Source organism: Saccostrea cucullata, unplaced genomic scaffold (genome assembly GCF_032062105.1).
Source record: "Saccostrea cucullata isolate Sc308-1 unplaced genomic scaffold, CSIRO_AGI_Scuc_v1 ctg13066, whole genome shotgun sequence".
Taxonomy (NCBI): Eukaryota; Metazoa; Mollusca; class Bivalvia; order Ostreida; family Ostreidae; genus Saccostrea; species Saccostrea cuccullata.
In genome coordinates, this window is record NW_026921086.1 from 768 (window position 1) to 18,138 (window position 17,371).

The 17,371-nt window shown below is 34.6% G+C and overlaps 1 protein-coding gene across 1 annotated transcript; it reads right to left on the reverse strand.

Annotated features, from left to right (window-relative positions):
• Positions 1-10,727: 10,727 nt before the first annotated feature.
• LOC134259142 (prohibitin-2-like) lies at positions 10,728-17,057 on the reverse strand. Its single transcript, XM_062741742.1, has 8 exons — positions 16,866-17,057; positions 16,613-16,694; positions 15,696-15,775; positions 13,488-13,612; positions 12,571-12,756; positions 12,213-12,323; positions 11,392-11,466; positions 10,728-11,068 (listed from the first exon to the last, which is right to left on the reverse strand). The coding sequence occupies exons 1-8, from the start codon at positions 16,984-16,986 to the stop codon at positions 10,961-10,963; spliced, it is 888 nt and encodes a 295-aa protein (XP_062597726.1). The 5' UTR covers positions 16,987-17,057; the 3' UTR covers positions 10,728-10,960.
• Between the last annotated feature and the right edge of the window lie 314 nt (positions 17,058-17,371).

Genomic DNA, 17,371 nt, shown 5'->3' on the forward strand with positions numbered 1-17,371 from the left:
ATTACAACCCTCCCTTTTCATGATCTTTGAAATAAATGCATGTATACCTTTTATCTGTGGAATATGGAGTTTAACTTTATTCAATGTAATGATATTACCTAAAATATATTATAGAAGGGACTTCTAACTCACTCTATCCTATATTTGAATAAACAGGAAATGTATAAATTTTTAACATCTGGTGATGTTAATACATTTGAGGTTGTTTTTCTGACCTCTGACGGAAAGACTCGAGATATAGTGTTGTTACGATAGTCGCCGACTATCGAAAAATCGTCGTTTGAAGGCCCAGATCGGCGACAATCGATTGTGAAAATTATCATCGATAGATTGCTATATTTTTCAACCCTTATTTTTCAAGCCGAGCAGGTTTAACTTTTATATTCACCAAAGAGACGTCACTCTAATGGGCGGTAAACAAAATGGTGAAAGTGCATGGTGAAGAGGTTGACGCCGAATTATATCCATATCCTATTAAAAATACTTCTCAGGATGAATAAATTTAACCTTTTTGATTAGCTCAAATTATCGATCATATAATTAATTGTGTTCTTCCGATTCAATTTGATAATCGATAGTAAAATTTGTCCGATTTTACAACACTACCGAGATGATGCGATTGGGATCAGGATATGTGGAAGATTAAAATTTGCACGGGGAATTACCCTGGGGTAAAGGGCGTGGTCTCAAGGTCACTTCAAAGTTGACCTAAATTTACAATTAATAAAAACGTGTATATTTTGCTTACTAGAAGGACTAGGATCATCAAATCTTGTAAGTTGATGCATCTTAGGACTTCACATCATGTTAACTCAAAAGTAGGTCACGGTGACCTACTTTTAAATTTTGCAGGGATTTGTTTTCAAATTGATTTGAAGGCATATTTTGGACACTTTAAGGCCTATGATCATCAAACTTTTTCAGTTGATGCATCTTGGGTCCTCAAACAATGTCAACTTAAAAGTAGGTCACCATGACCTACTTTTTGAACTTTATGACTTATCCTTTTAAAAACATTAAATCCCATTATTTCAGACACTGGGAGGTTTAGAATCATCAAATCTTGTACTTTGATGCATCTTGGGACCTTAAAACATATTTATGAAAAAGTAGGTCACTGTGACCTACTTTTTGAATTTTGTTGACATTTGTTGTCAGATTGTTTAAAACGCATATTTTGATTACCTTCAGACCTACGATCATCAAACTTGGTCAGTAGATGCATCTTGGGTCTTTGAAAAATGTCGACCTAAATGTAGGTCATGATGACCTACTTTTGACATTATATGGCTATATTTAAGTATCTTAGGTATTTATTTGCTTAGAATCATCAAACTTAGAGAGTCGATGCATATTTGGTTTTCGGAGAGTGATGACCAAAAAGTAGGTCATTGTGACCTACTTTTGACATTTTGTGGCTATAATTAAGTATTGACCTAAAATCATCAAACTTTGTCAGTTTAGGCATCTTGGGTTTTCGGAGATTGTCGACCAAAAAGTAGGTCACAGTGACCTACTTTTGACATTTTATGGCTATATTTAAGTATCTCAGGCACTTATTGGCTAAGAATCATCAAACTTTGTCAGTTGAGGCATCTTGGGTTTTCGGAGAATTTCGACCAAAAAGTAGGTCACGGTGACCTACTTTTGAATATCTCAGGTATGTATTAGCTTAGAATCATCAAACTTTGTCAGCTTAGGCACCTTGGGTTTTCGGAGAACGTTGACCAAAAAGTAGGTCACTGTGACCTACTTTTGACATTTTATGGCTATATTTAAATATATCTGGTACTTTTTGGCTGAGAATCATCAAACTTTGTCAGTTGAGGCATCTTAGGGTTTCATTGAATGTCCAACAAGAAGTAGGTCACGCTGACCTTCTTTTGAATATCTCAGGCACTTATTGGCTTAGAATCATAAAATTTTGTCAGTTTAGGCATCTTGGGTTTTTGGAGATTGTCGACCAAAAAGTAGGTCACCGTGACCTACTTTTGACATTTGATGGCTATATTTAATTATCTCTGGTACTAATTGGCTTAGAATCGTCAAACTTTGTCAGATGATGCATCTTGGGTTTTCAGAGAATGTTGACCAAAAAGTAGGTCATGGTGACCTACTTTGAATATCTCAGGTAGTTATTTAATTAGAATCATCAGTCTTTGTCAATTACTGTATCTTGAGTTCTCAGAAAATTTCAATCAAAAGGTATGTCACTGTGACCTGCTTATGGTATTTTATAATTATATTATAATATCTTCAGTCTTAACTGGCTAAATATTATCAAACTTTGTAAGTTAATGCAATTTGGGTCTTATGATACTAATAGAGTTGGAGGCTTCTAATAGAAGTGATAGATTGTACAATTTATCAGAAGAGCAATTCAAGGCCCTTGGGCCTCTTGTTTTATCAAGTACTAGAAGTCCATTTTTGTTTATAAGCCAGGTAAGCTATTTAAAGACAATTTTAGATGAAAACCAGTGGAGCTATGTACTTGTCAGAGACCTCTGTTTTGCAAGTTGTAGAGCTAGTTTGTAGTTATAAAAAAAGTGATTACTTCATACAAAATGGTTTTCATTAAAAATAGGTACATGTACATAAATTCAAAGAATTTTATAATTAATTACAATTTAAGAAAAATTATCTAATTTACAAAAAGTTTTAAAGTTAAAATACATATTTGGAATCTGAATACATGTGCATCTGCTTTTACTATAAACAAGTTTAAATAAAAATTTACTTCTTGTATGAATTAAAAATCTTACTATTGTGTTATTGCAGTCTAATTATTGGGCCATGGTAAAAAGTCTTAAACCTCTTTGGGAGGAAAACCTTCATTTAGATGACAACAGAACTCCTAGATCTCTTATCTCTGAGCCTAGTGTTAGTGTGCGGGACAGCAGAGCAGGGACAATTCCTGGAAGTGCCCGATCCCAGAAATCGGCAAGCGTCAACTTCAGAGCTCCTGTAGAAAAATCTGAACCCAAAATTGTCAAACAAACTGTGAAAAAACCAGAAAGAAAGTCAAAGAAACAGAAGAAATGATGCTTTTATTCATGTTTACTGAATAAATTGTGCATTTTAATTTTCATGGCAACTATAGAAAATTATTCATATACATATGAGCTATTGTTGTTATTAAGTACAGGAGTACTATATATTTGGCACAATTGGATGTATACAAAAAAAGAAGGAGGGAATGCCTTGTCATATGCTATACAATATTCGATATCTCATGTGAATATCTCATTGCACATTATTCATCTCATGGGGGAATGTCTCATAGGATGTAATTCTGTATGTATCGCTTGATAGAGAATGTCTCATCTAATCATATTGTATTCATAGTATGTAAGTCTATATTTCAGGAGGGAATGCCTCATCACTTAAGTATATGCAATTCTGTACATGTATCTCACAGAAGAGTACCCCATTAAATATGTACCAGTATATTTCTTTAATCTCATGCATAACTAAAAGGTACCTGATATATCTTACTGTGTTCATTTCAATAAAATGAGAACACTTAAGTTTTAATTTTTTTTATTAAAGATATATTGGGTCATCATGATCAGTTTAGAATGTCTGAGTTTCACAATGCGTACCTCATTCACAATGTCTCTCAAGATTGAAATATAAATCTGAAAATTGTATTCAATCAGCTGTAAAAGTGTATACATGTATAGTGAAACTTGTCCAATCCAGATGTTGTGTATTCTGAAACCTAATACACATACAATCTAAACATTAAGTCCCTTTCAGGATATTCCTTTGCCTGGCCAAGAGAGAAATCCCTTTGGTTCACCAAAGAAGAAAGTGAACAACAGGCCCAGCGGCCACATTGCTCACCTGAGCACTGGCTAGGAAAAAGGCAAAAATCAGTGACCTACCCCAAGAGGGACAGGGGGGTATGATTTTAACAAAATTGGATCTACACTAAGGATGCTTACTTTTATTTACTGTAACTTTTTAGCTCACTTGAGTCAAAGGCTCATCACTTGCAGATGCTTCCATATAAATATCACCAATCATGGCTTTGCTGTTCTTGAGAAGATTTTTCTTTTATACATTCCTATGCTATCCTAAAACTTTGATCATACATTGTGGCAAACATGAATCTACACATGAGTTTCATCTTTCCTGGTTCCCTTGGTTCTTGAGAAGATTTTTTTTAGCTCACCTGAGCCGAAGGCTCAAGTGAGCTTTTCTGATCAAAATTTGTCCCTTGTCTGTTGTCGTCGTTGTTGTTGTAGTCGTCGTTAACTTTTCACATTTTCATCTTCTCAAGAACCACTGGGCCAATTTCAACCAAACTTGCCACAAAGTATCCTTTGGTGAAGGGAATTCAAGTTTGTACAAATGAAGGGCCACCCCTTCTTCCAAGGGGAGATAATTATGAATAAGTGAAAAATTAATGTCATCTTTTAAAAATTTTCTTCTCATGAACCACTGGGCCAGGAAAGATGAAACTTATGTGAAATTATCCTCAGGCAGCGAAGATTCAAGTTTGTTCAAATCATTTCCCATGTGGTAGGATTGGGCCACAATGTGGTATCAAAGTTCAACATAGGAATACATGGGGAAAATCTTTAAAAATCTTCTTCTCCAGAACCACAGGGCCAGGAAAGATGAAACTTATGTTGAATCATCCTCGGGTAGAAAAGATTCAAGTTTGTTCAAATCATGCTCCCCTTGGGTAGGGTGGGTCCATAATGGGGTATCAAATTTCAACATAAGAAAACATGGGGAAAATCTTTAAAAATCTTCTTCTCCAGAACCACTGGGCCAGGAAAAATGAAACTCATGTGAAATCATCCTCAGGTAGTGTAGATTCAAATTTGTTCAAATTATGACCCCCCGAGGGTCGGGTGGGTCCACAATGGGGTTTCAAATTTCAACATAAGAATGGATAGGAAAAATCTTTAAAAATCTTCTTCTCAGAATTCACTGGGCCATGAAAGATGAAACTCTTGCAGAAGCATCTTCTGAAAAGGAAGATTCAATTTTGTTCAAATCATGACCTCTGGGGCAAGGGTGTGGCCACACTGGGTGATCAAGGTTTTACATAGGAATTCATGGTAAAAATCCTTTAAATTCTTCACAAAGCCGTCATGATATTGGTAATCAATTTAAAAGCATAGAGAAAAGGTAACGTATCTTTGAAATTCAGGAGAATAGAGGAGCCATAAAGTGGACAAATGAATACAAAAACTATATCAATAAAATTTTCATCTTGTAAACAACAAAACCATAATGTGTCACAAAAGCATTCTAAGAAAGTGTAGATTTAAGTTTGTTTAAATACCCCCTTCCCAGAACTGTTTTTTATAAAGTATTTAAACTTTTCAATACTGATCTAATTTTTGCTTTTACCTAGCCAGTTGCTCAGGTGAGCGATGTGGCCCCTGGGCCTCTTGATTAATGATGGCATCAATTTTTTGCTATTTTGTAATTATGTCAGCTTGGAGGATGATGTGACCCTTCTTTGAACAATCTTGAATCCCCTTATCTACAGATACTTTGTGCCAATTTTGGTTAAAATTAAATGATGTATGGGGATGACTATAAAAATGATTATTGTATCCTCTCTATTCTATATTTTTTTTCAAACCTTTAAAACCTAAAGAATGTTTCCACTTAAGTATAGTGCAGTGGCCCCTTTTTCGGACCCCTCTAACATTATTTAATGAACTGAAAACTTAATTATTTTACACCTAACCAATATTTTGTTATATATGTGGTACATTGCTTCAGAAAATTTTCATTGAAAACGGCGCTTTAGTTTTAATAAAGGTAATTAAAAATGCCCTTTTGTGTGTATAATTTCCGGAATGTTCACGTGTCCGAGTTGGTTTTTAAATGTGTGTCGTCAATATTCAGAGTGGGCGGGGCTTTTTATCGATCGACTGACCAAACATGTACAAAGTGACAGCAGAGACCTATACATAAACGTTAGTATATAGGTCCCTTGTAATAGCCAGTTATAATGAATAGTTTCTATAAACTACTTGTAGCACTTATATCACAATATGTCAAATTATATACAGAAAGGTAAACGCAACAAAAAAACAAAACAAATCATGTTCTTATCAAGTATTACGCCAGGTATTTTTTTTTTTTGGAAAAATGCGCGTGTGGGAACATCTTGAAAATGTTTAATTGGTATGGTGGGTTCAGATAAATCCTTGACGTTAACTGTTGATGCGAAATTATCTAATAATAGGGAGGCAAGTAACGTATGTGACGTATGATTGGAAAAATCAACACCCAATGAACTAGGCCTGCTAGTACATATAACCTCTGGTTATAATCTCACTTAAAATTATTTTAATGATAAAAAGTTAAATGAAAATAAAGAAAAATACTGCTTTGTTTTTCTTTTCAAAAAAGTGAGTGGCGTATCGAATTTTAAATTAAAAATTCTTTTACTCTCTCATTCTTTCTTTCACTATTCTGAAATACTGGTATACGGACTTTTGAATAATTATAAAAAATAATAAAATTCGCGTCGGAAGCAGATTAAAAGTGGTGGAAGGGGGGGGGGTGAGAAAAAAAAATGAAACAGAAAAAAATCGAACCTGAAAAAAAAGTGGGGGGTCGAAATTCTTTCAGTGCAATTTTTTGCCAAACCCCAAACACTTACCCTTCTTTGACTACAATGCAACCTGTGCCTCGTGAAAGTGACGGGACTAAACCTACGCCCCAATGTTCAACACCTGTATTATGTCCATCTTTGCAAAAGCCCCTTCGATTTGACGCTTACCTATATAGTATACTGTATTTTTGCGATGTTGTAAGAACAGATAATGACTAAGGCATATATTAATCTAATGCATTTTTTTTTTAGATCACCTGAGTCACTCAGTTGACCAATTGTTATCTGTTTTCATGCGTCGTCCGTCCGTTGTGCCTCGTCCGTCTTGTGTTATTATTCAAACATTTTCAGCTTTTTCTCTAAAACCACTGGCCCAATTTCAACCAATTTTTGAAAACCCCCCCCCCCCCCCCACCGGTGGGCCTGAGGGGTTGGGCCAAAACCACTAAAAATAATGCAATCTTTAAAAATCTTCTTTACTATTGGATAACAACCAGTCAAACTGTGGGTATGAATATAATAAGCATTGAGCCCTCTGCAAAAATTGTGAAATTCATAGCCCAAGGGCTGGAGTTATGCTGTTATGGCGGGGCTCTATTGAATATATACATGATGTAAAATGCATTAATTCTTTGAAAATCTTCTCTGCTCCTTGGTATTAACCAAACCAACTATCTTAGTACATAGTTATAATGAGCAAGGGCCATTCTTCCAGAATATTGAATTTCATTGTTCGAGGGTCAGGGGTACCACAGAGGGCGGGGGTGGCTCTAATCATATACTGAAAATGAATTAATGCTTTGAAATCTACTCAATATAACTCAAACATTTATGATGAACAAGGATAACTCTTCCTAAATTGTGACAAGTGTGGACCTAGGGTCAGGGGTTCGGTGGGGGGGGGGCACTACTGATTATGGCTGAAAATTACTGATAAGATGAAATGCATTTTTTGGTTCCCCTACTCTGCCTATAGGTATTAAGTAACCAAACTAAACATGCTAAGTGTATAGTTATGATAAGCAATGGTGCCTCTTTCAAAATTGTGAATGTCTTGGCCTCTGGTTTAAAACGCGAAACGACTTCAATTGTTGGAAAGTTGTTGCGTGATGCTCGGGTGACCTAGAAGGCCCATGGGCCTCTTGTTTTAGGAAGGCATATGTTCCAATTAGCTTTCTTTTATCCCACTATCTAAGTACATGTACTTGTACTCTGTGTACTGGTTACTTTACAATCTAAGACATTTGGAGGCAAGATGCTTCTACTGAGACGTGTACCGTGTCTCTGAATACCCATATACCAGAGGACAGAGGCCACGTGAGCACAACTACCCACCAAACGTGCCCCAGTCTTACACTGGCAATACCAACTTTTAACGGGGTCTGCAATATTTAACACGTCATATTTTATCCACAGATAATACGTCTTTGATGAAATATGGCGGGATTGAATTTTAGCCTGTAGAATATTTGGTATATTCTTTCCCACGTAAATATCGTAGCCCCCGTCTTCATTCAGATGTTCCGCAGAATATGAGGATGCCTGCTTCAGTTGATAGACCCCAAAAGTGAGCGAACGCAAGTAATCCTCAGTCAATTCGGGAAAATCTGGCACTGCTTCTGCGGCATCTATTTTCGTCATTTTTAGAGAGAGTCTTCTTCCGCTTTCTTTTATGAAAAGCTCTTTTAACGGATTAATAATCAATTTTGATTTTTCAATCATGTGTTTGGCAATTGCTGTATCATTGGCCGAGTCCTTGGCTAATGGGGGCCTGAATGCATTGATTAATGCGGCAACTATGCGAACATAGTCACCAATAAAAGGAATTTGAGTATTGGTGACTACGTTCGCCAAAAATTGCCATCGTTTCAAACGGCCATTTGCAGATTCCACCGCCCACCTGATTTTGGTCACCAAACGTGACAAATTAGCTTCCTCCGCAGAATGTTGTTTTTGCCCCCTTCCCAAAAAATATGGAGATTCTGATTTCAGCCCAACTGATTTAATAATTTCTAGTGAATCTCGAAACCCACGGTCTAAAACTAATATATCATTACAGTTTGCCCAATTTAAAATTCCATTCCCCTCATCTGTTAAGTGTTTATTAAGAATGGCCGCGTCATTATTTTTCCCGTCTGCCAAATATGGACCTAGTATTTCAACAATGTACCCATCTGATGCCACTATCATCATCGGTTTAACCAAGGGACGACCTTTATACATACTGAAAGACCTCCTTTGAAAAGTGTATTTTGAACTCTTTTGGATGTAAATGTATGTTCCGTCAATCAGTAAAATTGCAGTGTCGTTCTTTCCAGAGGCTAGCAACTCTCTTGCAAATATAGTTGTGTGTTTTTCGATAACACATTGTCTTGAAATATGTTCAAAACCAAGATAATTTGGTACAAAATATTTTATCAATGACTCCCTCGCTCGTTTAATGATTCTACAGATATAAGTACTGGATTTAACATTAAACAAGGTCTTTAACAAACTACTCGAGAGTCCTGTTCGAAGTTTTACAAGTAGTATCCCAATTTCTGTTCTAACAGAGTATTTTCTAGTTCTCGGCTTTTCAACTTGCAAACAAAGAGAATTGAATTGATTGCGAGTAATACCCGTAAGATTTACAAAATCTTCGTCATCGAAATCAAGATTTTCAAAGTCAATTCTAGAATTCTCATTTTTTTGTATTAGCTGTCGGCAACGAGACAGGTGCTCTAAGAGATCAGCTGATGATACAGATGTTGTAGTACGTTGGAGACGGAATGAATATTTTTGAAAATCAGTTTTCTTGATGGTCTTACTGTCAGCAAAATGGCAGATACAAGCACGTGCATTGTCATGTAAAACTACATTATACCTTACGAAAATATCGGTTCGTGCAATTTGAGGGATTCTCTTTAAGACTTTTCTCCGCATACCACAAATAGAACAAAACCTATGTGATTTTGTGCCTAAATAAAATGTCGACATACTGACATGGCCCTCGTTTTTATTCGAACACTTCAATTGTCCCCTGAGATAGCTTCTGTAGCATTTGTCACATATGCAGTCGTTCTCCAAGACTTTTGTACCTAAAATACTAGAAAGATTTTCCCTGTGTTGTTCATTTTTTACTCCCTTCAAACCTCGGCGCTTACCAAAAGGAGTCCTCCTATTACAACATGTACAATTGAATGATTTCGGCATATTTAGTGATACATACAAACAAAATATCAAATATAAACCCAGAAAAAGCTCTAACCTATCTATATTTCCAAAACTTACCTTAACCCAACAATACAAATAAAATGGAAAGTGAATTGAAAACACAAATATAAACCCAGAAAAAGCTCTAACCTATCTATATTCCCAAAACTTACCTTTACCTAATAATACAAGAAAAAAATGGAAGGCGAATTGAAAACACAAATACCTACTTTTGAAAGAAGCAAATGCCAATAATGAATAAAAAACATACAAATACTGAATATTTTAGCAATATTTGGAAATAGCAACAATATTTTGCAGAAGCAAATTACTCGGTAGATCGATTGAAAATAAAGCGGTTTGGCTTGGTCGCTTTCAACGAAATGCTGTTCAGATCTGAACCACGTGATTTATTGATTTTTTTGTATTCACAAGTTACCTGAGTCTACAATCACGTGATAAAGGGGAATATTAAACAGGTCACAATGAGGTCAATAGCATGTAAATACCCGTGTCAAGTGAAGAAAACGACTGCTGTTTTGTACAATTTTTTAAAAAGTTTACATCGAGCGCAGGCTTGCCCAAAATTCTCCCTTGAATATGTTGAATTTCCACTAGTTATACATCTTCTGTCCTTTCGAGAAATTTGGGCAAGAATGCGCTCACTATAAATTATGGCTTTGTAATTCGAGATATCTTTGAATAACAATGGAGATTTGTGAAATTGGCTTAATCCTCCTACAAAAAACATCGTCGCTCTTTATATTTACAGACTTTTAATTTATATAATTTCGCAAAGTTGTGGTTTAGACATGTAAGAATCGTTTTGTGAATCTTGTGGGACTTTTTTTCATACTTCATTTTTGCGCAATTTACCGGGGGCCACTTTTTGTACACTAAGTGCAATCATTCTTTATAGTAACAGACAAGAAAAAACTTGCAATACAAACTTCTATTTTATTTCTACTCACAACATGATTGGAGAAATAAGTTTCCTCCATTCACACACTCAGTCAGTGGTTATTGGCAATTATAAATGTGTTCTGTAGAATAATTCATTATGATCATATATAATAGGCACCTTCCAACAAGGGAATAAACTGTCAGGCTGCCCCCATTACTTGATCATGGATAAAATATGTTATCTGTAAGAATTGAAATTTCCAGTTTGTTCCATTATCGTCTCTTTTGAAGATTCTCTAGGTTTGAATCAAAGTCTTTGTCAGTGATATTCAGCATTAAACTCCCAGACTGTAGATACACACGATTCTGTGCAGCTGCCAACTGAAAGACATTAAAATGAAGGTTAACTTACTGATTCTATCAAAAAACTTTTTAAATACAGTTGAACTTTGATATCTGGAACACTGAAATCTCGAATACCATGAATATGTCAAAGTGATTTGGAATTCCAACCGCTTAAAAGTATTTTACACTAGATATCTTGAATCCTTTGTTATTTTAAAATTAATTTTTATTCCCATTGAGTTTCATGATATTGAGGTTCTACTGACAAAAGATTCAAGTGAGTTAAACCTGTTCAGTTTTAGGTTTTTATCAAAAACATCAAGTGAACAAAAGATGACACAAAAGTCAAATACACTTACAGTTTTGGCAATCTTTTGGGCAGCTTGAATCTTTCTAAGTTTTAAAAAGCCAGGATTTTGTTGAATGGCCTCTCCTATGTTCATATTGTCAAGGATCATAAAATATCATCGATATCTATGCATTAACTTGTCAATGTATCCCCAAAGAGGCTGTTCTACAATTCTGAATATATTTACAATATGATATTTTATTTTTAGAGTATTTCTTCTTGCAGTCAATCTGTGATTTATTATAATTATGAATTTGTCCACACTTTGCATACTACCAATGTAATATGTTGAAGTTAATCATAACTTTTTCCTTATGAATTTACTGTAAACCAACTATTATTCGCAACGACTTTATTTCGCGATTTACCAGGGATAAATTGGTTTGCGACGATTGATTTTCGCGATCATGCTTTTTTGGATTTGTTTTTATAGACATATACACTTAAATGACCGGTTCGCGGCGAGAAATATTCGCGATGACGAGGCTCTCGCGAACTTCGCGAAAATTTCTCGCACGCGAATAAAAGTTGGTTTACAGTATAGCTCAGATCATAACATATCTCACTGTTTTTTCTTGGCTCTATCAAGTTACCCATAATGATGTTTGATTGTGTGTTTTTTTTACAATAAATCAACTAATTTTAAAAAGAAAAGCATAATAAAAATACTCTGAAACTTATAAAAAATTCCTTATCATTGTTAAAGATGTTAATAGGTTTAATACTTCTGGTCATTACTTTTTAACCTAAGCCTAAATATTATGTTAAGACTTCTAACTTTATATTTTTCTGGTAAGATTAAGATGTACATGTAACAATTCTACAAAAGGATATAAGTTTGGCAGCCTGGGCTTCACCATCAGCCTGTACTATTTTCTGCTGTTTTTCTTGTTTTGCCCTCTCAACATAGAACTGGGCCCTCTGGGCTTCTTGCTGGGCAACCTGTTATACACATAACATAACATAAAATAGTATGCTTCTAAAATTATGTAAAAAGCAAAATTAAATGAACCAGTCTCACCTTTTCTTATTTTTTTTAAATATACGTAAAAAGGCAAGGGGAAAATCCATGAAAATTAAGCTGAGGTCCCAGAAAATGGAATGAAAAGCTATTCACAAGACAAAATGATAATCAAAGTTATGGACCAAAGTACATGCGAAAGAATCTAAAAAAATATCATTTTGTTACCTGTTTAGCCTCAACGGCTGCTGTGTACTCTTTCCCAAAGCTAAGCTCTGTTATGGACACGTCGTCCAGGATGATGTGGAAGTCCTGGGCCCTCTCGGTCAGTTCTCTCCTGATTAGCATACTGACCTGCTGACGTTGTGTGATTAACTGTGACGCATTGAACTTAGCCACCACGGACTTTAATACCTGTTTACAACAAACAATGAGTGTGTTTAATGTAATTATTATTTATAAAACTGCACTGCAATGTAGAAAATCAGTATTTTAAATGAAAATAGGTCATATCCTGAATACAGTGGTTAATTGTAATTCATATTCATTGGAAAGAAAAAGCTGTCATGGCATAGTATACAGAACAATTTTTTTCTTTTTGTTAACTTTTTGAAAAGTAAAAAGTTGACAAAAACTATCACTGCATGTTAAAGAATTTCAATTTCAAATAATTCAATTTTAGTTGTAACATGTCATTTGATTAGATAAAAGATTTTTACCCATTTTGTATAACATAACTTGCCTACGTCACAATGAGTTACTTCAAAAACATATTGCTCCGCTTGACGTAACGTTTGAAATATGCTAAATTTGAAGACTACTTCTGGAGGAAAAATTGTCTCATTGTCTATACTGAAATTAAATTATAAAGAATGAAGCTTATTTCAACTTATGTTATACGATATACCATAACTTTGGACAGTTTACGCTGTTTTATAAACCGCTTAGCAATTTATAAAGCGTAAATTGCCCAAAGTTATGTTATATCATAAAACAAAAGCTGAAATACCGGTAAGCTTCATTCCTCAAAAACTTTTACTACAAATGTAGTTTGCTAAATGCCAGGTGTGTTCAAAGTGTTGTCTATCAAAAGAAAGTTTTGAACACCTTTTTTTTCTACAAGAAAAGGTTTTACTCCAGCATACCTCATTACAGATTGAGGGCAGCACTCTCTCATCATAGTCTGTGCCTATCTGTCTGTAAATCTGTGGAAGAAATGTCTGATCTGGTCGTGACAGGACTCTCAATGAGATGTTCACCATCTGTAAATCTGTGTGTAAAATGCGCAAAATATTGTGAGAAAGTATCTGCATATGTAATCTTAGAGCAAATTCTGAAGAAATGTCTAAAATGCCTTCCAACAGTTAAATCCCATGGTTTTGAACATTTGCATTACTTCTAGTGTTTTGTAGGGGTGGGACGATACACAGATCTTGCGATACGATACGTATCTCGATATATTAGTACAATACGATACGCATCTTGATATTATGATAAATTATAAAACTATTCTAAAAAAGTATTTTATTTCATTTTCTGTCTTGACATTAAATCAACTATTACATGATAAATTATAAAACTATGCAAAAGAATTAGTATTTTATTTCATTTTTTTTTTGTCTTGACATTAAATCAACAAATTGTTCTACATCAAATCATGTGTGCTTTGAAATTAATACTTGAAGTTCATCAATTTCATTGAGGGCTAAAACTTTACAAAAACAATAATACATGTACATATATTATTGTTACCAAATTTCTACAAACAAGTTGTTTACAAACAGTTGTGTAGTTCATCAAAGAAGACTGACTAAAATTTCATATTTTAAACCAGAAGTCTCTGTCGAGACTGTAGCTCTACTGGTTTGTACTGATCAAAAACCGATGCACAGAATTATGTATCTTAGTGTAGTGTACTTGTGTGATAAGTTATATTGAAATCAGACCAAAACTGTAGAAGGAGTAGCATTTTAAAGGAATTCCACAGAAAATTCTACTTTTAGTAACCATGGCAACACCGTTCATTGAAATCAAAAACCGATGCACTATTACACTGTAAATAAGTGTAGTTTACTTGTGTGCCAAGTGATATGAAATCAGACCAAAACTGTAGAAGGAGTAGCGTTTTAAAGGAATTTCTCAGAAAATTCTATTTTTAGTAACCATTGCAACACCGCTCATCGAAATCAAAAACCGATGCACTATTTTATGTATCTTAGTGTAGTCTACTTGTGTGCCAAGTGATATTGAAATGAGACTAAAACTGTAGAAGGAGTAGCGATTTAAAGGAATTTCTCAGAAAATTCTATTTTTAGTAACCATGGCAACACCGCTCATCAAAATCAAAAACCGATGCACTATTTTATGTATCTTAGTGTAGTCTACTTGTGTGCCAAGTGATATTGAAATGAGACTAAAACTGTAGAAGGAGTGGTGTTTTAAAGGAATTTCACAGAAAATTCTATTTTTAGTAACCATGGCAACATCGTTCATCGAAATCAAAAACCGATGCACTATTTTATGTATCTTAGTGTAGTCTACTTGTGTGCCAAGTTATATTGAAATCAGACCAAAACTGTAGAAGGAGTAGCGTTTTAAAGGAATTTCTCAAAAAATTCTATTTTTAGTAACCATGGCAACACCGTTCATCGAAATCAAAAACCGATGCACTATTTTATGTATCTTAGTGTAGTCTACTTATGTGCCAAGTTATATTGAAATCAGACCAAAATTGTAGGAGGAGTAGCGTTTTGAAAAATTGTTTACAGACAGACAGACAGACAGACGGACGGACGCCGGACGCATTACTATCGCATAAGCTCTTCTGGTCTCTGACCAGTAGAGCTAAAAACAGCAGATTTACATTATATTAATCAATTGCTGAAAGTCTGTAGCCTAGTTGAGATTACAAAAAAGCACGAGATGGACTAACAATTCATAATATCAAATGTTCTGGAAACGATACTTTCTCTGTATAGCACGCTTTACATACTGAACTTTTCTTGTCCAATCTTCCGAAGCTGCTTAAAAGTAAAAACGTTTTACCCCTAATCAACGACTTATTAGTTCTATAGTGTGTTTTCAATATCATCATCGTCTCTTTGCTTCGTACAAGCCGCCATTTTCCAAGGGCAGGTACTTTCATTTTCAATTTTTGGATAGGTCGTTCATGTATCGTTTCGTACCGATATTTGAATGCTTGTATCGTAAACCGTATCTTAGAGGAAAATATCGATATGTATCGGTGTATCGGTATATCATCCCACCCCTAGTGTTTTGGTTTTTTTTTTCACTTTATTTCATGGAACTTGAACAAATCATAGGAATGTACTCTAATTTTTTTTTCAAAATACCTTTGCTTCCAGTTGGTGATGTAATTCTTCTTGGTTTTGCTCTGATGTCATATATTATGGGATACTGAAACCATGGTACCCTGAAATAAACACAGGTAGCCAATTCATTGTACAATCATTTAATTTATAAAGACATTGTATGTTAATATTCTAGAATCAAGATTGAAAAGAGTGCAAATTAAGTCGAAAGTTTAGTTGAGTAAATGGGATCTAGGAATTTAGCGAGGATTTAATTTTGGCATTACAAGTGAGGGTGCTGAGATAACTCAAATTGAATTTCGCTAAAAATTAATTGCGTTTTTATTGTTATAGCTTCTTTAGTGAGCATTTTAAACTCCCTAAAATTTTTCATCACTAAAAATAAATTACCAATTTTGAGGAGAAATTTGCATCTCAATAAAATTTCCATTTTATGATAGTAAGCTACTGTGAGATACAGAAGAGTCAGAGTTGAAAGTGGACAAGAGGTGCAGGAGAAGATAAAAATGTGAAAAGTTTATGAAGACAATGACCGTATGCACAGACATAGAGGGGGGGTCAAGGTCCCCTGGAATATGCATACTTATCAATTATATGTATATACTAAAACCCGCTAGAAATGACCTTGCACCACCTGGAAAACACATAATTGAGTTAGGTGTGTTTGAAAAGTCAATGGATAAAATCTTCCCCAGCCCGAAATAGGATTTAACATTTGGGTTGTAGTTTTTTTTTGGCTTGTCAAGAAATTTCAGGGTAATTTTTTTTCCTTTTTTTTTTTACTGTTGTAGACCCTGGCCCCTCTCACTCTGGAAAAAATTCCTGAATCTGCACCTGTATGGATAAAACTCATGTGAACTGAAAACAGTTTAGCTGCCAACTCTGAAAAGCAAACTATCTAGCACCTTTTATATATAAGCAATCAGTAGAACTTATACCTGAAATGAAGTCCTTCAGAGAAGACTTGTTTTTGGACCCCACCAATGCGACTGAATATTATTGATCGATGACCTCCATCAACTACATAAGGAAAACAGAATTTTATAATTATTTCATATAAATAAAATAAATGAAAGAATTAAAAGATGGACTATAAAATAAATTATTAGAAGCGCTTGCCTACTGACAGGTCAAATAAAAGTTGCGTAAGATTTCAGACACTGATACAGAACAGATATTCATTTGTCTTACCTGTGTAAAATGACTGCTGAATTCCTAATGCAGCTCCTACAACTGCTGCCAAACCAATTCCAAACCTGCCACCTTTTTTACCACCTTTGGTTAGCAAATCTTTCAACTTGTTTGGATCCATGCTTTTCTACCGGTGTGTTAGATTTTCACATGTGCAGGGCAACTACGTCCTTGAAAAGCTTTACATCATGCGAACTAGAATAAAAATACATGACCGCTTTTAATGGATTCAAAGTTTCGGAACAATTATACCACTATGAATAATTAAAATAAAATTCTAAAAAATTGCTATTTACCACAAAATAAATATTTATTCAAATATAAAATGTAAGCGTATATAAAAAATTCAAAGATTTTTATTATAACTTTTATTTTCGTTTTTATCCGGATAAGAAAATATTTCTAAAGATACACCGGAAGTATCCATTTGTAAGTCAATTCGCTCTCTGGATTTTTCAGTCCACCTGGTGTTAGAAAAGCAAGGGAACATATCAAATCGAATTCGT

Excerpts from the sequence above, each read along its gene's own strand:
- LOC134259142 (XM_062741742.1), bottom strand. The coding sequence starts at position 16,986 with ATGGATCCAAACAAGTTGAAAGATTTGCTAACCAAAGGTGGTAAAAAA. Across the intron at positions 12,324-12,570 it reads CAGCCGTTGAGGCTAAACAG|GTTGCCCAGCAAGAAGCCCA; the intron begins GTAACAAAATGA and ends TGTGTATAACAG. Across the intron at positions 11,069-11,391 it reads CCCAAAAGATTGCCAAAACT|TTGGCAGCTGCACAGAATCG; the intron begins GTAAGTGTATTT and ends AATGTCTTTCAG.